At 35.0% G+C, this 24,429-nt stretch overlaps 4 protein-coding genes, 1 long non-coding RNA gene and 1 pseudogene across 6 annotated transcripts; all 6 read left to right on the forward strand.

Annotated features, from left to right (window-relative positions):
* The first annotated feature begins 423 nt into the window (after positions 1-423).
* LOC147558535 (ferredoxin, root R-B2-like) lies at positions 424-2,853 on the forward strand. Its single transcript, XM_086660242.1, has 2 exons — positions 424-627; positions 2,195-2,853. The coding sequence occupies exon 2, from the start codon at positions 2,202-2,204 to the stop codon at positions 2,655-2,657; it is 456 nt and encodes a 151-aa protein (XP_086516368.1). The 5' UTR covers positions 424-627; positions 2,195-2,201; the 3' UTR covers positions 2,658-2,853.
* Positions 2,854-3,636: 783 nt separating this feature from the next.
* Positions 3,637-8,420, forward strand: LOC147558536 (Thioredoxin family protein). The gene is made up of 12 exons (XM_086660243.1): positions 3,637-4,375; positions 4,467-4,531; positions 4,711-4,783; positions 4,971-4,989; positions 5,421-5,540; positions 6,625-6,694; positions 6,895-6,938; positions 7,065-7,106; positions 7,284-7,343; positions 7,524-7,591; positions 7,947-8,004; positions 8,115-8,420. The coding sequence occupies exons 1-12, from the start codon at positions 4,098-4,100 to the stop codon at positions 8,208-8,210; spliced, it is 993 nt and encodes a 330-aa protein (XP_086516369.1). The 5' UTR covers positions 3,637-4,097; the 3' UTR covers positions 8,211-8,420.
* Positions 8,421-8,772: 352 nt separating this feature from the next.
* Positions 8,773-9,694, forward strand: LOC147558537 (uncharacterized protein At5g39865-like; annotated as a pseudogene).
* Positions 9,695-13,271: 3,577 nt separating this feature from the next.
* Positions 13,272-16,578, forward strand: LOC147558538 (uncharacterized). Of its 2 annotated transcripts, XR_015233492.1 has the most exons (5): positions 13,287-13,446; positions 14,165-14,276; positions 14,981-15,149; positions 15,259-15,453; positions 16,036-16,578. It is a non-coding gene; the product is annotated as an uncharacterized LOC147558538 (long non-coding RNA). The 2 variants fall into 2 exon arrangements; XR_015233491.1 differs by lacking the exon at positions 16,036-16,578 and having other exon boundaries at positions 13,272-13,446; positions 15,259-15,750.
* A 1,365-nt stretch (positions 16,579-17,943) lies between these two features.
* Positions 17,944-21,925, forward strand: NF-YB11 (nuclear factor Y, subunit B11). The gene is made up of 3 exons (XM_086660244.1): positions 17,944-18,300; positions 19,841-19,959; positions 21,486-21,925. The coding sequence occupies exons 1-3, from the start codon at positions 18,134-18,136 to the stop codon at positions 21,686-21,688; spliced, it is 489 nt and encodes a 162-aa protein (XP_086516370.1). The 5' UTR covers positions 17,944-18,133; the 3' UTR covers positions 21,689-21,925.
* Positions 21,926-23,849: 1,924 nt separating this feature from the next.
* LOC147558540 (uncharacterized) lies at positions 23,850-24,407 on the forward strand. The gene has a single exon (XM_086659028.1). It carries the CDS (start codon positions 23,850-23,852, stop codon positions 24,405-24,407), a length of 558 nt encoding a protein of 185 aa, XP_086515154.1.
* Positions 24,408-24,429: the final 22 nt, after the last annotated feature.

The raw sequence follows: 24,429 nt of genomic DNA on the forward strand, positions 1-24,429 counted from the left end.
ACCTAATCGGAGAAGATAAAGAGGTGAGGTGGAGAGAGAGAGAGCTGAGGTGGAGAAGCTATGTTGCTTTCTCCCTAAATAAAATTGTCAAACAAAATTGACCAATTTTTGACCGAGTCTTCACACTCCGGAAACTATTTAGCTTTCCCCAAAGCGTTGCCCTTTAAATTCTTGTGGGCCGTCCAATATTCGTTTATCAATTCTTCACGTTATCAAAATATCTCATTAAAATATTTAATTAATCTACGATTCTACCCCTCAAGATAAAATTGTATCTTTAATTAGGGGTATCTCATGGAATTTGTGGGCAATGTATGTTTGAAACGGAACAAACAAATCGGCCAGGTACATTGGTGGTCAGCACAGCATGTCGTCATGTTTACATTTTTCTATTGCTCCCTGGAATCTGCTGCCAAATGTTAGACAGACGCGCGCGTGAATCACAAAGTGTTCACCCGCGAGTCGGAAATAGAACCAGACCACTCTTTTATGTAAACCAAGAGGCATCTCTATTCTCTAGTCCCGTATATAAATACAGGTTAGGGTACGCTCTTCATCTCAGCTACTACTTATTAGTTTCTCACTCTCTCTCTCTCTCTAGATTTCTCCGCTACTTTCAAACCAAAGGTATGAATTTCATTCTTCTTCTCGATCTGATTCTGTCTCTTTCAATTCAGATTACACAAATGAATCTCTATTACTCTTATTCCTTGGATTCAATCTTAATGTTTGTTGCTCGATTGCTTGTTTTCATCCTTTATTAATATTATTATCTGTTTAAAGTTCTTGATTTAGTTGTTTGATTAAATGGTTAGTCTGATTAAAAAGTTCAGAAATTGTTGTTGTTCTCAAATCTCACATAAAATTAATCAAAGGAAACTAGTAAATTGAACTTATAATGGTTGTTTGATGGGCGTGGGACCATTCAAATCCATCTATAGTGCGAAAATATACTCCAAAGTTTTCTTTTTGTGGATTGATTTCATATTTCAAAGAATATCTGGTTCTTGTTGTTTTTTCCAGATTGGTTTTGGTTTCATAGCTTAAACTTTATGTGATTTCTATTCATTACCCCACTTCTTGTGATGGTTTGAATCATTTGTTTCAGTTTTAAGGTGATATGCCTGATTTTTGTTCTCTAATGTCAATTCCATGATCAAATTCTCTCTTATTGTTCAATCGTTAAATCTCGAATAATTAGATTAACCTAGTTTTGATGAGGTTGAAAACCCCCAACACGGAAAAGAACACCATCCTAATAAAAATCATGTGAAGACTAGTTTTAGAGCAGTAGTTGTATTTATTTTTCGCCTAAGAATTGAACTTAGTTATGAATAAGGTTAGACCAGAGCATGTGTTTGCCTTTTGCTTTCAGTAAGCATCTTCTTTCGTTAATCCATGTTTTAACCCACCCTTAAATAAGCAGGAAGTACTCGGAACCTTCATAATCAGAACATGAAAACTGAAAGACTGAGTGGGTCTATGCAATTCTGTATTTAGAGAAACATAATACAGATTTTTCCTAAGACTCATCTGACCCTAACATGGCATCAATGCATGTAATGACTGAGTAAATTTATTCACTAATGACTGAGGAACTTAATACAGCTTACATTTTGGATTTTGGGGTTGGGGTTCGGACATTAAAAAAAAAATACTTGTATGGTGTATCATAATGCCTTGCTTGTTTCATAAGGGAGCTACTATCGCCTTAGTTGAAATGCTATAGCTTTAAATGAAGAGCATATAGATAGTTAATCTTTTCTTCTCATATATCATCAGGATACAAGAAAATAAGAACTGAATGCTTAAGTTCGCTTGTGGTCTTGACATGTACAAGTGGTTAGAGTAGTTTGGGTAGTACTTCTGTAACTGTGTATGGTGCACAATCCATTATGTGGTATGTGCTCTCTGTGGTGGAAACTGTCTAGAAGGTTTCTTGCTCAAGAATGTCCACATTTAGTTCACAATTCTTTGTATGGTAGAGTTGGGCAAAGAATACATATACTAATATATATGCGTTACTATCATCCAGTTCTCAGTTCTTAAGTTCGATTTCTGGGCATGACAATGTAGTCTTACCTGCATAATCATTTGCTAATTGGGTCTCTGCTCTCTTCATGGCACGGGTATATCTGTTTGAAAACGTGCCTCCGAAGTCTTACTTCTAACTGAAATTGTTGCATTGAATCAGGTGAACGATGGCAACAATTGGAGTTCCATCAGCTTGTGCAATCAGAAGCAGTGTCCCTAAAGCCGGCGCCATTACCTTAGTGAAAACTCCATCATCTTTGGCTTCTGCAAAAGTTGTATCTAAGAAATTTGGTTTGAAATCTTCATCATCCTTCAGGGTATCAGCCATGGCAACTTACAAGGTGAAGTTAATCGGACCAGATGGCGAAGAAAACGAGTTTGAAGCCCCAGACGACTGTTACATCCTTGATTCAGCTGAAAACGCAGGATTGGAACTACCTTACTCATGCAGAGCTGGAGCATGTTCAACTTGTGCTGGTCAAGCGGTGTCTGGTTCCGTCGATCAATCCGATGGTTCTTTCTTGGATGAGAATCAGATGTCACAAGGTTACTTGCTAACTTGCATCTCTTATCCTACTGCAGATTGTGTGATCCATACACACAAAGAAGGTGATCTGTACTGATCGTAGAAAACTGAAGTTTGATTTGATTAGATAAATTCTGTCATGGGTGAGGAAAATTGAGAACTTAGAACTCCACTAAGAACTGATAATTCTGTTTCTTCTAGAGTAATTTGGGTTTGCTCAGTTGTTTTAGTCCTCTGGTAACAGGGGATATTTGGCAGTAGTGAAAGATAAGATTTGGTCTTTTTAATGCTTATTTCTATTGCTTTATATAACAAGTAGAAGACTATGAAGATTGATGATAAGGTCTAGTCTGAATTACAGACCACATAAAGAGGGAAAACTAATGACCACTTTATCTCATAGTTGAGTTTGCTAGAAACCCTCTGGTCTATTGATTTAGAAAGCTTATGCCAAGGATAAGGCAAGTAATTAGAGCTTGCCTTGAGTTTAGGGAAACACTTGGAACTTGGTACACGTGATGTTCGTTGTTCTTATTATCTGAATCTGACTTGTCTGAATCCGTTATCTCAGTCTGACTAATTTTGGTTACGGGCATGACATTTCAAGTTATATCATATTATGAAATTTTATGACGTACTTCCTTACATTTCATTATGAAGTAGCCTGTTAAGCCATTCGGGCAAGTAGGAAAACATGGCTTACTTCTAGATTTTCCGTCTTCCTTTAAATATTGTGCTTTCTCTTGTCAGAAAACTCTTACTTTCATAACATATGAAAGGTCGAATATTCAAAATAGTGATCACGCGTAACTTGTGCTCCCAGAAAAACATATGGAAGTTAAAACTGAAAAATATGAATTTCCCTGCTCCTTAGGAGCTCAAAAAGAAAATACAAAATTCATGAGCTTTCTTATGTATGCTAAACCGACTTTCTTATGTATGTTGGACTCGGTTTTTCATGTCATATTACTTGCACTAATATAACTGAAACCTATATAATTTGCCGGTGGTTATCCAACGGTGCTGCGAGTGTAATATTATAATAACTAATTTTAGATCGTTATGATTAGACAATTGAGAAAAAGATGACCCATTGGTAGAGTCATTTGAGTTATAAAAAGATAGTGGCTCTACAAGTAGTGCGCATCAATGATGCAATAACCTTTTATAGTAGGTTCTATATCGTTCTGATACAAACAACTAAACATAAATTAACCATACGATAAAAATGAGCTTTTATGAAAAGTTCATTGACTCAATTTCATTTCCCTATAGTGGGTTTACGGTTGTTGTGAGTCCTAAGCGAAAAATATTTTGGTTTCCTCAAAGCCCTGGCCTTATTTTTGGAGTCACACTTATGAAGTGATTTTACAGCCCACCCTTAGTCTAGAATAGGCCTACATCAACGGTCCACCAGCATCCTTTATCATTTTGCCCAAAAATTGAAACTTGGCGGGTGACGACTCTTCTCGCCAACCACTAATAAAACCACTCCTTCTATCCCCTTCCTTCTACCATCGGAACTCGGTAGATAATTATGGCCGGACTTTTAAATTTCCGACCATCACCTGTTTTCCGACCACTTTCAACTCCAACAAAACCTAAATTTGGCCTTTCTTTAAGGGTTTCTGCAGAGCTTCAAGAAACACCCTTGTCAAAAAATCTAGGAATTTCTTCTCCTACCCTATCTCCTCCTCCTAATTTCAAGCCTCCACAGCCAAAGCGATTCGCAATTCGTCCTGACAAGATTTTTGATATCTTATCAGCATCTCTTGCTTTGATCTTTCGTTTGGGTACAGGAGTTTTTGTTTCTGGGTAAAAAAAAAAAAACCCAATTTTGATTCATCACTTTCTACTTGATTTGAGCTTCTTCTTCTTCATCTAATTGTATTATTTAATGTCACAGGTATTCGGCGTCTGTTGTATCTGCGAATGAGATCCCACCTGGTGAATATGCATTCGAAATTGGAGGTAATAACCAACAAGTGATTTATATTTTCATACTTGCTGGGGTACTAATACACAAGTGTCATCCTAACTGCTAAAGGATATCGGAAAATGTCATATCTGCTTACTTATATGAAACAGATGATCTATTAACTCCATATATATAGTAACTCCTAACCCTGAATACTTATTTACTTTATCAGGTATCAAGCTAAAAGAGACTTCAAAATTAGGCCCTCGCCCAGAGAAGCCTATTGAGATTTATGAATTTGAGGGGTACCCTTTTGTCATTTGTTCTTGTCAACCTTCTTTCTGCATTATAAAGATAGTAGGTGGATCTCTGTAATTGGTTTACCCCCAGTTACTTAGATTTTTCCTGCCATTACTTCTTGATGAAATACGTCTGAAAGCTTATGTTGTTTGCACCATTTGTGGATCACTATGGACCATGTGGAAACTACAGCTGTCCATTTTGTCGGAAGGTAACATCAAACTACAATTGCTGCCAATTATGCATTTAGTTTTCCTCTTCATTGCATCTCGGTTTGAATTTATTATAACTTATGAATTTATTATAACTTCTCGTAATTCTTACATCCTAAAGCGATGTCCTTTCATGTGTAGCTGTATACTTGGCTTACCAAATGAGTTTGTTCTTAAAACAAGAAAGATGCTAAGCATTGTTTCAGTTAATTAATCTTTTATTTTTGGCATTTGGATGATGTAAGGCTTTTCCTTTTAAGAGTTGTAGTTTTGAGTCATTGAGTGCAAATGCTGTCTTGCGCACAACAGCAGCATCTTCTAGTTTGTATTTGCATTTTTCAGGTTTATTTGGTGAAATGGCCCTAGTTATCAATGATGTTGGATTTCAAAATGTCGTAAACCTTTATCTGACATTTAAATTTCTGTGCAGGTTAGGGAAATCGTGAGTGTTTTGGATCTTGATGTTTTGTACTATCCTTGCCCAGTAAATGGCCCAAATTTTCGCCCCAAGGCCATTCAAATGGGTGGGAAGAGGCAGTTTCCTTACATGGTTCGCTAACATTCCTTACCTCTTGAAACTGTGAATTTTCTTGATCAGTATCTTTGGTAAATGAAAACCACATTCGTATGCATTTCACACAGGCCAGTAATATAATTATTTACTTATGAGTTCTCACAAGGGGTCCTTACGTTGTACGTGTAATGATTGCTAAATTTCTGGATTCTTATGAATTAAATCTTCTTATTTGAAGAGTTACACTTACAGTTTTCAGTTTGTCATTATTTCTTGTGAAAATTGTTAGATATAACCATATGTTTTCAACTTAAACAATTAGTTACTTCTTATGTGGGATCCTTAATGATGAGTAGTCTCATGTGCATTCCACTTAGTCCCACATGGCCAGAAGATGAGGTAACCTTGTCTTAAACACTTCTTTAGGCTTCTCTAGAGGGGCTTGTTACCTAGGTTGGTCAGGTAAAGATCCTTTACTTGCTTACCATATGGAACTGGGCTGAATGAGCGAGGTGGTGCCTAAATTAAGGACATTGTGGCTGGTAGTCAGATGGTTGTTAAATCACTTAAGCATTACGTGTAAAAACTGATCAGTCATTTGATGCTTATGTATTGAAGTTTTGCTTCTCGGAAAGAAATTCTGTTACATGTTTCTGGCTTCTAGTTTATGTTTTATTTTGTTGTGAAAATTGTGAGATATAACGATAGAAATTTCTGTTCGAGCAATTAGTGATGTGGAAAAAAAAAACTACTCTCTATGGTGACATGATTCTAGACATTGAGATGTAAAACCTAGTCATTGTCTTTTACTTCTTTCAACCATGTAGTATCTTAGTTATATCTGATATAACTGATGCTTTCGCTTGTGTAACTTTCTTAGGGGAGTGCTAACCACATTGTAAAACATCTCCGTTAGTAAGCAATCTTGTCCACCGCAATTTATTGCCGACGACAATTTTTTAAGTTGACTGACGTGTCATGGGACGAGACTATGTCTTACAGATTTTTCCCTTAAATATTTTTCTCTAACAGGGACCTAGCTGTTTTATGTGCTTTCAGTTTATGTAGTAAGAAGGTGTTTCAATGGGAGCTAAGCCTCCTCACTTTATCTTGTCTGCAGGTGGATCCAAACACAGGTGTTTCGATATACGAATCAGATGACATAATTAAATATTTAACTGGCAAATATGGTATGCTTCCTTATCCCATCAAGAGTTTCTTGAATCTTTATCTATTATTTGTGTTGTTTCTAGTCTTTCCTTACTATGTATTTAACGAGAGTATTTATGCTAAATTATTGTCCTCTCATAGTACCATTATTAATGTTACATAGTATAATGAAGGATTGATTGTACACCGGTGAATTACATTTCTGCATTTCTTTGTGTAGGTGATGGCACAGTTCCACTAGCATTGTCTCTTGGGTTATTAACTGTAAGCTTTCGAATGTATTTCCAAAGCTTGCTAAGTGCTTCTATTTCTAGTTTTATCATCGTTATCTTTCATAAAGATGAGCCTTTTTAACCTTATTATTGATTGCTAATTGATTTGTTTTTGCAGACCTTAACTGCGGGATTTGCTATGATTGGTCGTGCTGGGAGGGTAAGATGGTTTTACCCGTCTTCATTTCCTTCTGGTCCCAATTTCGGGAATAATTTTATCCCAAAAGACTGAATCTAGATGGAAGTATTTCAGAACTTTTGGTTTTGGAAGCCCGATCTTGTCTTTACGAGTTTATTGATCTCTGACCAAACATTGCTGCTTTGTCTCCTTTTGCAGGGAAGTTCATATACTCCTTCGAAATTGCCTCCTAAACCACTAGAATTGTGGGCCTACGAGGTCGGCGTTTTGAGAGTTCAAATATTTAGATATTTCTGACGTTCTCCTTTTATATGCTTGGTCTACTAGACCTAATGCAAGATATAGTTAAAATGTGAAATTTTGGTACAAAGGTGTTTGTTGTTTTATTATTTGCTGCCAGGATAATCTTCTTATATATTTCATTCCTCTATGCCTCAGCCTTCTCCGTTTTGCAAAATTGTACGTGAAATTCTGGTTGAATTGGAATTGCCGCACATACTTCACAGGTAAATTTGAAAATACATAGATTCAAATAAAAATATAAAGACCATGCTCGTGGAACAAGATAAAACTGGCATTAAATTCACTTCCTATGCCTAAGCCCGAAAATCATTTTAGGACAAAAACTTATTCAAAGATGATAAAATAGGTAAACTTACATATGATATCATTTTTAACTACTTTCATTATGTTATGATAATCTCTTTAAATGCTCGAGTTCCTTGGAGCTTGGACTACCTTAGTGCATAAAAGAATCGAAGGACATCTTCCTTTATGTTCCTCTGTGCAGTATAATTTCCTTTTGAGATATCAATTCACAGTTTGTTGTGGTTTCACTTCGAATTTTGTTCTCAATTGCAGTTGCGCTCGTGGGAGTCCAAAACGACAAGTATTATATGAAAAAGCCGGACATTTTCAGGTCTCTTCGCCTATATATCTTACAATTTTGAGTCCCAGATTAACTAAACTTTTCTCTCTTTTCTCTTCGTATATGATCATCTAAAACGATTCCACCATCTTATCGGACAGGTACCATATCTAGAAGATCCCAACACTGGGGTGGCAATGTTCGAAAGTGCAGAGATTGTAGATTATCTGAAGGCAACATACGTAAGCCAAGCTTGAATATAGTCTATAGCTACTTTCACCATAATCAGGTACAAACATATACTTGGACCCGTGTCTTCTTTTGCTCGTAAAACATATTTTTCGTGTATTATAAATCCTACTATAGAAATAAAACATTTATATCACCTATGTATCTGTAAACTATATCTTTCACAGAACGAGCTGTAGTTTTATCGAAGACTGAATAATAGTTCGAACTTCAAAGTATATTTGGTCATTCAATCGCCTTAATTTGTAATTCTGTATGTGAATCCCAGTTTTTTCATGGGGCCACAGAGCTGGTAAATGTCACTGAGCTGTGATCCCGTTAGTCTGTTGTTCGATGAATAGAAAATGAGAAGAATTCTTAGTGTAAGCCACTCTCTACAGGATTGAACTCACAATTTGTAGAATTCTTGTTTGCATTTGTTGTTTGCTTCTCTTATCACACATGAAAAGCTTTTGCCAATTATATTTTGTTTTTCTTTTTTCAGTTTGGTTGGGCCAAATGTCCAATAGGTGTTCAAATTAGTCGTAAAAGCACTAAAAGTCCTATTGCACCATAAAGCAAGCACTACCTTTTTTCAGTTTGGTTCGAGACAGAATTCTTCGAAAATGTTTGACCAAATTAACTCTCCGGAGAAACAGCAGAAATTTGTAGGGAAAGATAACATACCCCAGACCCAGAGAGAGTAATGGTGGGAAATTGAAATCCAATCCCAAACAGGTCTTCAAAATTTTAAATTCATCTGAAAATGTCAAGAGGATTTTATTCAATTTGAAATATCCTACTAAGACCATTCCAAGTAATAAGTTTAAATTTGATTCGGGTGTTTCGGTATCATCTAGGCGAAGTTTTAGTCCTTTATTTTATCCTGAACTTGTTGCAGCAATTGAGAAAGAACTCAGTGAAGAGAGAAAAAAAAATCAAGAAAATGGTTTCATCCAAACCAAGAATGACTAAATCCCACATTCAGAATTCATGCTTGAATTGTATGAGAAGAAATGTCCACTAAGTGGCGAAAATGCAATCCTTTTTTATATAACAACACTGAAAGGAATCAGAAAAACCTTTGAAGATTGCAATGCCGTTCGATCTGTAATAGAATCACATCATATTTATACAATTGAGAGAGACGTTTCAATGGATTTAGGGTTTAGAGAGGAGCTAATGGGGGAAGAAGGGGTTTCGAGTTCCTCTAGTCTTTGTAAAAGGAAGGTTGATTGGTGTAGCTGAAGTAGTGAAGTTGGAAGAAGAGGGTAAGTTGGGTATTTTATTCGACGGAATGCCACGAAAGTTGGCCAGGTGTGAGGGATGTGGAGTGAGGTTTATTATGTGTATGGATTGCAATGGGAGCTGTAAGATTTTGGATGAAAGACAGGAAAATGGTGAAATGTGAGGAGTGTAATGAAAATAGGTTTATCCATTGTTCTATTTGTTGTTGAGTTCATAGCTTTTGTAGATTTGATTATTTCTTACCCATGAATGGAAATTTTGAGTATTTCTTTGTTAGCAGTTTGATTTGATTTGTTTGGTTTGCTCGTTTTGGGTCAGTCTTGTCGACGGTGTTACAACAGAGGACACTCAAACACGACCCACTTCGCTGTGCCAGGCTTGTTAACAGGGCCAATGTGGCTCGCTGTGAAACTGATGCAGGCGCATAACACGTGGGCCCACGTTCACGCGTGCCCACGACCTAGTCGACTACATTAGTGGTCCTAGTTAGTATAGGATTAGGAAGTTACCTTAATTTGGTATTTCTTTTATTTAGGAGTTTCTATGTTTTAGTTTCTTTAATATTTAGGAATCCTAGTTTGAGTCTATCTAGGAAAGTCTATTATCCTATAAAAGGAGGTTTAGTCTATTTTGTTATTCAGATTGAAGAGAAAAACCATTGAAGTTAATTAAATTTTAGTTTATTTATCGTTTTCTTTACAGTTCTTCGTTTATTTTATTGTTCTTATTTTAATTCCGCTGCGTCTACATCAAGTGGTATTCAGAGCCATCAAAATTCTGGAATTTTTTTTTTATTTCTCAAAAAAAAAAAAATCTATGGATACATCTCCTCTTGAATGTTGGAAAAATTTTCCACGTTTATGTTGGGATCCAATTAGAGATACAATTCAATTTTATATGGATCGGAAGGATGAAAGAAAAATTCATCAAGTTTCTAAAATTCCACTCTTCGAAGGTCAATTCCATATAAATTTCTGGATTCAACGCATGGAAGATTGGTTCAGAAATCAAGAAGTTCATGACAATGATAAAGTTTTTTTGGTTGAACAACATATGTCCGAAAGAATTTATGAACAATTCAATGCAATGCAATGGAGACTCATTGACGAAGGAAAACAAATCATAGACGATTGGACGACGTTGAAAAGCATCCTCAGGTATGGTTTTCTTCCTCTCGATGAATATTTGTCATGTGTCGAAACAAAAATTGAATCTGGAAGACAGTTCTCCGAAGTTACTTCAATCACTAAGATTGATAATATTGAAGGAGAGGTTCTTGATAAAAAAAATCATAGTTTTTCAATAATGGAGGAAGAAAATTTTGATGAGACGGATAAGGAAGAAGAGATCCAATTGGATAACACAATCTCCGAAAATTTATTTGATCCGTATATAATTCCGGGAGAAGAATTAGTTGTTTCGAATCATAAAATTTTTCCGAATCAATTATGTCCCACATCGCCGCTTTCTCTATCAATTGGATTTACCAAAGTATGCATTAGGGTAATAATTTTGGAACCTCATGTAAGCAGACCAAGAGTAATATGTGGGACTTGTTCACGTTTCCACTTGAATCTCGAACCGTAACCAAACCATTGATAACTTTTTCTACCTCCGTAACAGAAAAAATTTTGTTATATTTATTGTGAACTTCTTCTTTAATGTCATCGTATGGATTATCAACTTCAAACTCATCGAATTTAATTTGTTCAAGAGTTTCTTCTACTTTTTCTAAAGAAAAAGGCGATGTGAAAAATAATTGATGAGGAAAAATTTTATGATTCGAAACAACTAATTCTTCTCCCGGAATTATATACGGATCAAATAAATTGTCGGAGATTGTGTTATCCAATTGGATCTCTTCTTCCTTATCCGTCTCATCGAAATTTTCTTCCTCCATTATTGAAAAACTATGATTTTTTTTTTATCAAGAACCTCTCCTTCAATATCTTCGATCTTAGTGATTGAAGTAACTTCGGGAAATTGTCTTCTTGATTCAATTTTCGTTTCGACACATTGCAAATACTCTTCGAGAGGAAGAAAACCATACTTGAGGATGTTTTTCAACGTCGTCCAATCGTCTATGATTTGTTTTCCTTCGTCAATGAGTCTCCATTGCATTGCATTGAATTGTTCATAAATTCTTTCGGACATATGTTGTTCAACCAAAAAACTTCATCATTGTCATGAACTTCTTGATTTCTGAACCAATCTTCCATGCGTTGAATCCAGAAATTTATATGAAATTGACCTTCGAAGAGTGGAATTTTAGAAACTTGATGAATTTTTCTTTCATCCTTCCGATCCATATAAAATTGAATTGTATCTCTAATTGGATCCCAACATAAACGTGGAATATTTTTCCAACATTCAAGAGGAGATGTATCCATAGATATTTTTTTATTTTTTTTTTGAGAAATAAAAAAAAATTTCAGAATTTTGATGGCTCTGAATACCACTTGATGTAGACGCAGCGGAATTAAAATAAGAACAATAAAATAAACGAAGAACTGTAAAGAAAACGATAAATAAACTAAAATTTAATTAACTTCAATGGTTTTTCTCTTCAATCTGAATAACAAAATAGACTAGACCTCCTTTTATAGGATAATAGACTTTCCTAGATAGACTCAAACTAGGATTCCTAAATATTAAAGAAACTAAAACATAGAAACTCCTAAATAAAAGAAATACTAAATTAGGGTAACTTCCTAATCCTATACTAACTAGGACCACTAATGTAATCGACTAGGTCGTGGGCACGCGTGAACGTGGACCCACGTGTTATGTGCCTGCATCAGAAACTCAACTTGCGAGCCACTCTTTTGTCTCACTAGTGTAGATGGAGAGGCTAATGTGCCAGCTTTTGAGGCTTCATCCACTTATTCCTACTATTTTCCTTTTTCTTTACTTTTATGTATGGAGTTAGTTTGGCCTTTTTTGGGCTCATTTGAAGGTCCACCTTTTCTTCTTTATATTTTTTTGTTTTTTTTAATGAGAATCTTTATATTTTTTTGTTGAAAAAATATATATATTTTTGGTGAAAGGCCACCTTATTTTTATTATGTATTATATGTTGGATTAGTTCTTAGAAGGCATTGTGAGGAGATAGTTAGATACCATGTGAAATATTATTCATTTTCTTTAAAAGATCTGTTACATCATATGTCATGGTTAGGTTATATAATATACACATTACTACCGTTAAATATCATGAAATATTATCATCTGCTTTGTTTAATACATATAAACTATACTGAATAATTTTTCAGGATAAATTACGGTCCTGAAATTTGAACCCAAAACCTATTGATGTTAGAAAGGTAAACGCTCTACGATATTGGCTTTATGTCTAATGTCTAAAATTATCATTATTAATAGGTTGAGAACTCTAGACATCTTATATGAGTAGAGATAATACTCGATCAACAATTGTTTTTCTTATTATATTGGACTTCTATATAAAACTTTTTGTTGATTTTTTTCTAAAACTAATTGTGTTCTTCGTATAGTAATGACCTTATCATCTACTACATGTTTGACATACTTTGCACCACTTATATAAATGTCCTAAAAGAATCACATTGCTCTCTCTGGGTCCATCCAGGCCAATCAAACGGGATTTGAAGACCGAGAAAATTTTACAAATTTCTTATCATACGCTGATTTTGAATATTGTCGTTTAGTTTTTAATCTATATAACAAATCAGGTTGGTTGTGACTAGGACAAGCTGACTAGGACAAAAAAAAAGAGTAAAAATTGCCACCTAGGTCAAAATACATTCATGATACATCCAATTTCTTCAACTACAAATGACCGTTCAAATCCCAATCTTCAAGTAGGAGGGCGTTACAAAACCATTTCTCTTCCTCTCTTTAACATTCCCTCTCATCACTTCTTCCAGAAAGATGGTCCAATTCTCTGAAAGGGGTATTTTTTTTATTCAAACGTCCCTTTCTATTCATCTTCTTCTTCTTTCATCAAAACATTTCTTTCTCTTCATTTTCTTTGTTGAGGTAAGTTCATTCAAGGAAAGCCCTAACCCTATTTTCTTGTACAGTAGTTGTATTTTAATCTGTAAGATTTTTGTGATTCTCTGATCGTGTTTATTTTCTGAGTTATGTTTGTTACAATTAAAGAGAGTATGTGAAAATTTAATCATTATATTTCTTGTTTTCTCATCATTTTTAGGTTTGGTCATCCTGTAAACAGAAGCCTATACTTCTATTTCATTAAAAGCAAGTTATTTCAGTTCTCTAAAATCCTCATTGAATGTAATCACTTTTGATTGGATTATATAAGAAATTCTCTTTACTAGAGGGCTGTCCTTTTTGCATATGAGAACCTCTTCGCACATAATGTGATTATGGTTAATGAAATTGCATTGGTGTTACTGCCTTAGTGGTGTTCAGGTTCCACATTTGGCCCCAATTAGTACCAACAAAGAGGGTGACTAATACATGTATAATTCATCTTCATTAATTTTTTTTATTCCAACTGATAATCGCAAATATCAAATTTTTGTGGTTTCTTCACTTATTTGGATTTTGTCAGTAACTCATTTCTCTGGATTTCATTTGAAAATATCTACTCTGGATTTCAACTCACAAACGCGGGAAACCTAGATAGTATTTGTTTCTCTTCCTTTTATCTTTTTCTTCTTCTTTCCCATGATAATATATAATGGAGAAATTTGGTGTAAATTGCTCATACCATTTGTCTTCTTTTCTGCAGTTGTTGAAAATAAGCTAATTTCACTGTTTCTCTTCCCAAAAGTGTGTTTGAGGTAATCCGACATTAAGCAAGTGAGAGCTCTGATTTAGATGACTTCCATAAAGAGGAAGAAGTGAGTATTTATGTTTCTTCCATCGTCAATTTATTTATTCAAATGTTGAAATAAATGTTTGTCTTTCAGTTGTATGTACTGCTTGTACAAAAGTAGTCTTTGAATTTCACAACATTGAGATTGTAGGAATTAAGTTCGTCCATATCTTTGTTAAGTATATTTTGAGTTCACAATTAGTTTAGAATTTAGATTAGGTTTACATGATTTTATATTGCATTACTTATCTTAAATCAAATTTTTTTTTTTTATGCTGGATACTAACTTTTGCCAAACCTTTTATACCCTGAAAACATGATCCTATAGACGGACATAATTCCTACATTCTCAAAGCTATAGAAATTCTTATGAAAATTGATTTCTTGTTTTCATTTGAAAGGATCCTTGACCACCTTGGAATCTAACTAACATCAGTTTCAGACCATGAAATAGCATTGCGGAAATTCGATGATCAATCGAATCCAAGGAGAAATCTTTTGAAACTCTACAACCCACTCTTTTGAAGAAAGAACATGTCTGGCTACTTAGACCTTTACTAAATGTTACTACTTCCATATTACATAAGGTGTTTCCGCTACATATATGTGAAGATCACTTTTATTTGAGCAATCATGCGTTTTTTCTGTTGCCTAAGAAAAATTCTGACTCTACTTTTTTCCATAGCATCCAGTAGTTGAGTAATTTACCTATTTCAATATTTTTGTCAGATGTTAGAAGAAATATGAACGTCGATACAACATGCCGAGGTGAAAAAGAGAGCTTCACAAACAGAGATCTCAGCTAAACACCAAAACAGAAAGTACTTGCACCAAGAATCGCCACCCCTTCCTTGGTATTTCTTTTTCCTGGTCCATCTACCTTGACTAGGTCTCCGAGGTACTGTTGTTCATCTACTTATTTTATTGATTACAACATTTACAAAGCGTGAAGTAACAACTTGTCGATGCACTAGATGAAAGCAGCTGAAACATTATCTTCTTTACAGGTATACTGTTAGTGATGGTGTCCAGTTGGTGTGCTAAGGCATTAAGATGTTGATATATTTCCACTAAGAAGAGTGAATCAAATAACAATACCTCTTCACTACTAGAGCAAGAAAGGACCCTTTTAGAAATGAGAAGATTATTGTTGAATGCCATGGTGATAAGGTTATGAATGCAACAAAGGGTTCTTCTAATAGGTAAATGATCATTAACTTCAAATTTCATGGATTGAAGACGAGTTGCAGTTAAGATTTCGAGGTGATTTTATGCATTTATAGTTCTTGTATTTTGCATTTTCTGTATCTTGTGTTCCTTAAAACAGTTTGTTGCGGTGAATGCTCCTCAATTGGCGCGATTGTTTAAGGTTTAGTGACAATGTCATGGGAGTGGTTTTGAAAGAATTTTTTTATCCATAAGACGATTTTTGTTGTTCTTTTTCTTTGCTCACTCTTGCCTGATATCAGATTCCTCACATATATACATGTATATATTTATATATTATACATATAATATTATATATATCCAGTCATACAATCGGTACGTAGTTAGTGGACGCTTATATGTTGACAGTGATTTACTTCGATTTATTTATATTAAGATCGATTGTTATATCTTCAAGTACTAAGAAGTCTTAGCCCCAGTTCTCTTTTTTCTTTTTTTAAGTATTGAAGTATCTGTGCCGGAGGCACGGGTTATACCTATTTGTTATAAAATAAAATCCATATGTCTAATTCGTCTCTTGTCGAGTAATCTATTTTGTTTCACTGTCATTTTTGCAGGAGAATGTGGTGGTTAAAGCATTTGTATTAGCTTTACCCGCAATCGAAGCATCTTTATTACTCTCTATAGGTTTAGATTTTGGAGTCCGACAACCTAACGACCCTTTAGATTAGCAGATCAACTACAATGAATTACTACCTTTTTTCATTCTTTCACTCATTGTTATGTTACCGTGTTTCTTATTTAATAATTTGGTGGATTTTATGAAGAGACTGTTGGAGGATGATAGATATTTAGAACCAAGAGACAAGAATAGGGAAGACAATTATATTGTTCAGGAGACATCATATGAAGTTTTCTTCTGTAGCCAATCAAGAACGAGCTTTGTTTATTTTGAACGCTTTCAACCTCAACTCTTTGTGAGTTCAGTGTTAGTTTTTGTCCTAGGGTAACATGAAAAAACACTTATATAGAGATGATAAAACAAAGAAAAAAAAAATGAATGTATACAAATTCATGGGAATTAAGAAATGTAGAAGTTTGTTTGTTTTCCTAAGGTAATGGAGAACCTATATTTGTGTATATATTAGTTAAATTCGAATTTGCAAGGCAGTAATTTCGCAATTGTACAACTCTTCTAGGATTTCTTATAATATGGATATGTTGTTTTTGGGTCAATAAGAATAGGGCTACATGGTTACCACTTACCGTTCATTCACATTGCCAACTCAACGAAGAAGCCACCTAGAACATAATGCTAACAAATTATGCTTACATTTTTATGGCTCCTTCTTTCGCCCCCCAACAAAAAATCAACTTAATCATATCCTTTTTTATCAACTTTATGTTCTTCAAATATACTATAACTTCTTTGCCGATTACAATCAACAAATATTAAACGAAGTTGAAGAGAGAAAGTCGGAGAAGCTGATGAAGAGTATCTAACCATGATTTGTTACACGTTGTGTAGAACTTTTTATTTTTTGAAATCTATAATTACCGTAGCTATTTCTAATTTTTGAGAAAAATTAATTTGTTTGTTTTTTATAATTTGTTTTTGAAAATCTTCTCCTAATTTTTTTGCTTTGATTTATGTCAGTAAGAGAAGATGCAATAATTGTGATAACTGAAAGATCACCGATGCAAATTAAATATCACTCATTTTGATGAAGGAAGGTCCACCACTTTATAACAAGTAAAGTGTTCAACAGAAGCGTCCGTGCCGGAGGCACGGGTAATGCCTAGTCTATATAATAAGAGATTAAGGTATCTTTTTCAGAATAGACCTTCCTCTTCAATAACTAAGGTTTTAATTCCCAAACTTATCTCCAAAGATTGAGATTTATATCTCTTAAACTTATCCTCAAATCCTATTCAAAGAAAATAATTATGTTTCTTAAACTTATCTTCGGATGTTGAAATTAAGCATTTCATAGAATTGTTTGTGTCGGTTATGCCCTTGTTTCTCTTCTATTCACGTAGACATGTTTATATCTAATCAGATAATTTAGCAGGAAATTGAGTCAGAAGCCCAATTTCAAGTTTTTTTTGTCAAAAAGACAAATTATCTTTTTGTCTTTTTAGGCCCCATATATAGTTTGGAAATAGGCTTGAAGGACAATTCTAAAAGCACTCCCATTTCTAATGCCGAAACTGCCCTCAGAATCTTAGCTTGCGAAGCTTTGCAAACTGGTTCGCACTGGTTTGCAATCTGGTTTTCAAAGCTTTGTAATCTGGTTTGCAGAGCTTTGCATTCCCATTTGCACTACTTTGCAATTTGGCTTGTCTTGCAAAGCTCTTGCAATCTGATTTGCAGAGCTTTGCAATCTAGTTTGCAGAGCATTGTAAACTAGTTTGCAATCTGATTTGCAATAAAGTCAGTTTCGTCTTTTTCCTATATCAGATAATCTACAAAAATGTTATAAGGAGTTGAAGCCTATAAAAAGTTGATAAATCATTTTTAATCAAAACTCAATTTTTTTTCCCGAAGTTTTGGCCAAATTTCCAAATTTAATGTTCAAACCCCCTCATCCATGTTGAAAAATTGGGGCTGGGTAGTGTGGTAAAATAAAATAGTATTCTGAAAGAGCGGGAAATCAAAACCTACATCAATTTAGGCGCAAAACCCCTAATTTGCTTTGAGAGAGAGAGAGAGAGATGGCGACGAAGGGCGAAGTAGAGGAGCTGCCAAGGGCTATAGTAAGGAGGGTGGTGAAGGATAAACTGTCAGAGTCATCGACTGATGGAGAAATTTATGTTCACAAAGAAGCTCTTCTCGCTTTCTCTGAAAGTGCCAGGATCTTCATTCATTACCTTTCTGCTACGTAAGTAACCTAAACTGTCACACCATTTCTTCTTCAAAAAAAAAAAAAAAAAGATTCTGTTTTATTGAATTTGATGAACAAATTAATGTAATTAGTTTAGGGACTTACCCATTATGGGAGAGCACGAGACTGATAGGTTTTACCTAGTCGAAAATAATATGATCCTTACTAAACGGTTCGAATTTCATGGTCCCTTTAAAGTAGATTCTTCTGTAATCTCATTTGTTTTTCATATTAGGGTTTTGATGAAATTCTTTCGCTCTAGAAGAGTTTTTACTTAGCCAGTTATCTACGTCTTGTCTACTTTTTTGGGTTGTTCATATTTGGAATCTTTTTGGCGTGTTATTAATCAGGATTTTGTAGGGTTAGAGATTTTAGATGTCAAATGATGTGTGTTTATATTCAGATCAATCATGAAACGAAATAGCTATTTTGTGGTAAGAAAATGAAGAGATAGCTATTAAATTCTTTAGTTGACCACCAATTACAAAATATTAGCCAAGGTTGAATGAAGAAACGAATAGGGATCCCACTCAACCACGCGCCTCGTTTGCAGATACTTTACTCCCGTGTGTACCGTATATTGGATTCCCCATAGGTCGTAACCTTTTTGGGTGGGTTTGTGGTCCAATTCCAGTGCCCTGAATTGGCTTACTGGAATCTCCATCCTTAATTAACCCAATTTCTTTGCAAAATTCTATAAGTTAAACTACTTGAGTTCTGAACTACGAAGTTTTTGGTTAACTAGTTAAAGTTTAAACGAGATAAAATAGCTTAGAGTAGGTGCATATATATCATATGCATCAAAGAGTGTATTTATTGTATAGTAAAAATAGCCCAAAACGTACCAGACCCTAAAATATCGTGTCGAAGAGGTATATCCCTAGCTTACCCAATACTCGCATGGTAGCATACCGGTTCCTGTACTACGTACCTCAGCGAATCAACTACTAGGTAACTTTGATACGTGCCCTTGCTATTGTTTAAGATATGAGGAGTTATACAGGTTTACTTCTGCATTTTCATGTATTAGATGAGGACCTTTACTTATGAGGATAGTATTAGTGACGAAGAATATAGATTGATTATGTTGCATTCCACCATCAATTCCACATTGAACTTAAGTTTGTCATACTGCTCGAGAGTCGGAATGAAGTTACAATAGCAATGCATGAAAAACAGGGATGCTAACTACTCATACAATTGCAGTAGGGTACATGATTTGATTAAAAGAAGGAGAAAGCTACCATAGGTCTAGTGATGCAATTCTACAGGAGCATTGGTAATTATATCAATGTAAAATGGCTATGAAGTACGGGAAGGAAAGGGGACAGGTTGTCAACTCGAAAAAAGAAAAACAGAAACTTGTGACTCAGTTGAAATTACAGCTTTTGATTGATAATATGACATATGTTTTCTCCTATATGGTCTTTATCTTATATGAGTTTCATACTGCTAATTGGTAAAATGAGTATATTTCTTTGTTTTGTCTTAGCGATGTAAGGACTATGGGTCCTAATTGATTATTAACCACTTGCAGTGCAAATGACATATGCAAGGAATCAAGGAGACAAACAATCAGCGCTGATGATATTTTTAAAGCACTGGAAGAGATTGAGTTCCAAGAGTTTATTGGACCCCTTAAAGCCTCTTTAGATGGTGAGTCACCTATGGTCTATTTGTTTTGTTCTTTATGATTTCTATCTTTTGTGTAATATCTCACTAACAAACAAATAAATAAACTCTATCTCATTTTCCAAAGTTCAAATTTAATCCATGTTTAACGCTCCAAAAAAGTAATTCTTATAGAAACTTTAATACACCTCTCTGATTGAACTGGCAACCAAAATATAAACAAGGTAAGGATCAAACTAGATAGCCAGGAAGGTCAATGAGTGGTTTGAAGAAAAACATCTTTGATATTTGTAACGTACTAACGTCATCATTCTTCAATTCAGAAAGGTTATGTTCATCTTCTTCTTGAATCAGAATTTCAAGGATCATTTCCATGAGAATTGAAAGTTGGTATCAATTTCACTTACTCAACTTTATTCTATTTACCACTCACAGCAGTAATGACCCTTGTATCTTTCATTTTCTCAGATCGAATTGCTGAGTCTTGTCCTTTTGCTTTAGGCTGTTAGACTTATCCCTTGAAATTCTTACGGGCTACTAGGGGTATGCATCATTTGGATAAATGATGCTTTAAGGCAATCGATTATCTAATCGTTTGGATTATATATTTTCAGAACCACCACACCGCACCACTCATGGTTTGGTTTGGTTCGGTTAACCATCCAAACCACAAATGAGCGATTTGGTGCAGTCTGCATATCAAACCATGCATATCAAACCAAAGATACATGTTACGATGTTTATACAAGACATAAAAAAGAGAGGTTTTATCTTCACTGAGAGTAGTGATAAAAACACGTAAAAAGTTCAAAACAGACGATGGATAAGTTCGAGAATTCAGCAAGACAAATTAAAAGACTACAAAGTGCAGAAAGATCTCGGATAAAGATCAGTCATATGCGGTTTGGTTCGGTCACACGCGGTTTTCCATCAGTCAAATCAAATCGCGAGATTCACCAAATCTGAAACCACACAAAAACGGCCGTAGTTTGGTTCGGTTAAAATACTGCATTGATCGGTTTGGTTCGGTTTGGATTGGGCGGTTTGGTTCAATTGTGCACATCCCTATGGAGTACGGACTACTAATGAAAAATCCAGTCCAGAAGGGCGATGGTTACTATTGATTTACTTATGCTTAATATATAACAGTATTGCAGGCGCTAAAGTTTTCCTCAATCTTGACTGAGCTACAAGAATCATAATAAAATATTCGAAAGAAAAAGAAGTAATTTAGACTACATTAGAAAAACTGTATTTAAGTAACCATTAGTGGGGTTAAATACAGTTTTTCTAATGTAGTCTAGTTAAATTTGTTGATAGCAATTTTTTTCTTCAAACCCGTTGGATCATTTGTCTGGAACATGATGATGGTGCAATTTGTACATGTCTTGAGAAAAGGAAGCCATGGAAGCTTCTTTAGACAGTTAGTTCCACCTATTTTCCTAATATGTCATACTTAGAAACGGTGTTTACATTACCAATGACAAAACTAGCAGCAGTGGATCTTTTTATTCTTGTCATTGTAACCATCCAAGTTGCTTATCTTGCAGAATTTAAACAAATAAAGGCTGGAAAGAAAGCAGGAACGTCAAAGCCCAAGGAATCAGATAAGAAAAGGAAAAAGGAGGCAGAGCCATCAGTACAAAATGAAGATGAAGACGTAGAAGAAGCGAATGAGGAAGCAGCAGATGATGAAGGAGAAGCCATTGAAGATGAAACCGATGCAAATGAAGACGATGGAGATAACGTCTAACCCAATGTTGTACTCTAGGAAGGGGTTCATGTATGTATAGTTTCAGATGATGAACACTAGTAGACTGACTACAACATTGAAGTTGCAGAAGGTTTAGCCTTCATAAGAGATACCCTTTTTGTTTCTTTTCAGCCCTTTCATAGAGATACATTAACTTCAGGATTCCTATTTGGTGATCCCCATGAAAGGATATGATAATTAGAGCACTCTCTTAGAAACTAAAAGACTTTTCCTGCCTTTCTGTGGACTATAGGTACCCAGAGTGCTCGTTTTATGTTTTTTTTGTTCAAGGAAAATTACAATCAGAGACCAAGATAACTGAATTAATTGGAGAAATCCTGGAAGGAGTGACAAGAACGTCTACATTGGTTTTGCCTGCCCCACCCCACCAAGATGTCTGCCTGTGTGTTGTTCTGTCTGGCTGTGTATGAGAAGATGATGCTTTCGAACTTTTCCTTGAGTTTGAGGATACTGTCCACATGTTTCCCGAATTGCCATTGAATGGATATGCTGGAGGTGTGGAGGTGTCTGATAAGGTTTTAATTATAGCTCTCGATGTGAATAAGTTGGATACGTGAATCGATTGCCCATTGCATCGCATATAGAATTGCTCGACATTTGCATTCTTCTGGATTTTGTCCTCTGGTGGTGTCTGATAGGGCCGCTACAAATCTAGCTTGGTCCTCAAACTTAATACACCCAATACCTGTTGGTTCTGTGAGTGAGGTGAATGATGCATCTACATTGATTTTGAGATACAGGGCTGCCGGCGGCATCCAAGTCATTTGTTTTGCCTCGACTGGAGTGGTTGTTTTGATAGTTTGGTTGATTGTCATGCCTTTGATTCTAATGATTACTTGCATGGGGATTTGTTCCTGCGACTAAGAGCAGTTTTCACATCTAGTCTTCCAAATAAACCATTTAATTCTAGCATATAAGTTAAACTAATTTCTCGTCTAGATCGCTCTACTGGATAATCCACTCCAACACACTGGTGATATTGTCTGTCATAATATGAAAATGATACCAGATAGATCTTGCATAACAACAGTGAAGTAATATATGTGTGATCATTTCTATGTTGTCATGGACAAGTATAATAATTACCAATATATTTGTCAATTTTGTCTTCTGACTGATAGGTTGTTCGTACGACATTTCCATAAGAATAGTTTGATTCTAGGTGTAGTGGTTATGTTCCAAATGAAATTCTATTCCATCATTTCGTACGTATTGTTGTTAGTTCTCAATTTATGATACATAGAGCTGATTGTAAAATTACCTGATTTAGTTAATGGTCATCTGACTGTATCTTCCTTATGTTCCTGCAGTGTTATGCTTAAGATAGCATTGCATATATCATTGGTAAAACATTGAGATATAACATTCATATTCCACTCGTTATTATTAATGAGTGGGGAGACAGAATTTATCTATACAACGGCTTTTGGATTTCTAAATGACTTAGGTTTTTTCCCTGTCATACGTTCCATCTATGAACCTCGGACGTTCAAATATCACGAGTAAATCTTGACATTTTTTTTATAAAGTCTTATATAATACTTAAAAGCTAATCTGCCCACTCTTATAAATTCTTCCACTTTTTCTCTCCTGTCTCAAAACTTTCAATTCACACGATTCTTTCTGTTCCAAACCCAATTTAATTATAATTATCATCTTTAATTTATTTTTATTAATCTCTCCTAACGTACTCAGAGAAAAATCCGTGCCCATAGTTTCATGCAAATTGAGTCAACCCAATAAGCAAGAGAAGGGGTTTTGGCATATAAGATATAAATTCTTTTTACTTTTTAAGTTAGAAATCATGGACTAGAGAATAGTCATAACTCCTTCGTCAAAAAAAAAGGAGAGAGAATAGTCATAACTTAATTTGTTAAAAGCATAAAGAATATACGATTGAAGGTGCCCTTAGAGCACATGGCAATTTGGAATTTAGATAATGTTACACTGCAACTACGCCAGAGCTATTTGGTTTCACTTTCAGATTAGAACAGAACATTTAACCACGGTAAGGCAATGGATACATCAATGGAAAGAACTGGACGACAGTCTAACTACTTTATATGCTAAAATTTTATGGTTTATATGGAAAGCTAGGTGCGAAAATTGCTTCACCACTCAAAAACAAACTCCCATACAGATGATCAACCGAATCAACACAACGACTACCACACCACTCAAAATCGGATCCATACTAACCGACAAAAACAAGGAAAAACCACGGAAACAACAATGGAGCCCTCCATCGACACCATATCTTAAGATCAACGTAGACGCTTCTTTTACGAAACTCACGGAACTGGCAGGTATAGGCTGTATTATCCATGATGAAGAAGCACATTTTATCATAGCTGTTGCAGACACAGTTAGAGGACAAAATGCTGAAGAATGCGAGTGCCTAGCGATATACTACGGCATATTATGGGCTATTGAACTCAAAATACAGCACATTCACATCGAAAGCGACAATCAAAATATCATCAACTACATTAACAGGCAAGACAAGGGAATTCACTGGCAGTCTAAACAGTACATCTCTGAGATTCTCAAACTCAAGCAACAGCTCATAGATATCAAATTCTCCTTCGCTCCCAGAGAATGCAACTCTAAAGCGGATGCTCTAGCTAAATGGGGAAGGCAACATCGTCAGAAAAATATATGGAATGTAATCCCACCTTTTATTTCTGCTTTAAATTAAGGATCTATCCATGTAAGAACTT

The sequence above is a fragment of the Eschscholzia californica genome, unplaced genomic scaffold, assembly GCF_041429995.1.
Source record: "Eschscholzia californica isolate CP2 unplaced genomic scaffold, dmEscCali1.0.p SCAF_2, whole genome shotgun sequence".
Classification (NCBI taxonomy): domain Eukaryota; kingdom Viridiplantae; phylum Streptophyta; class Magnoliopsida; order Ranunculales; family Papaveraceae; genus Eschscholzia; species Eschscholzia californica.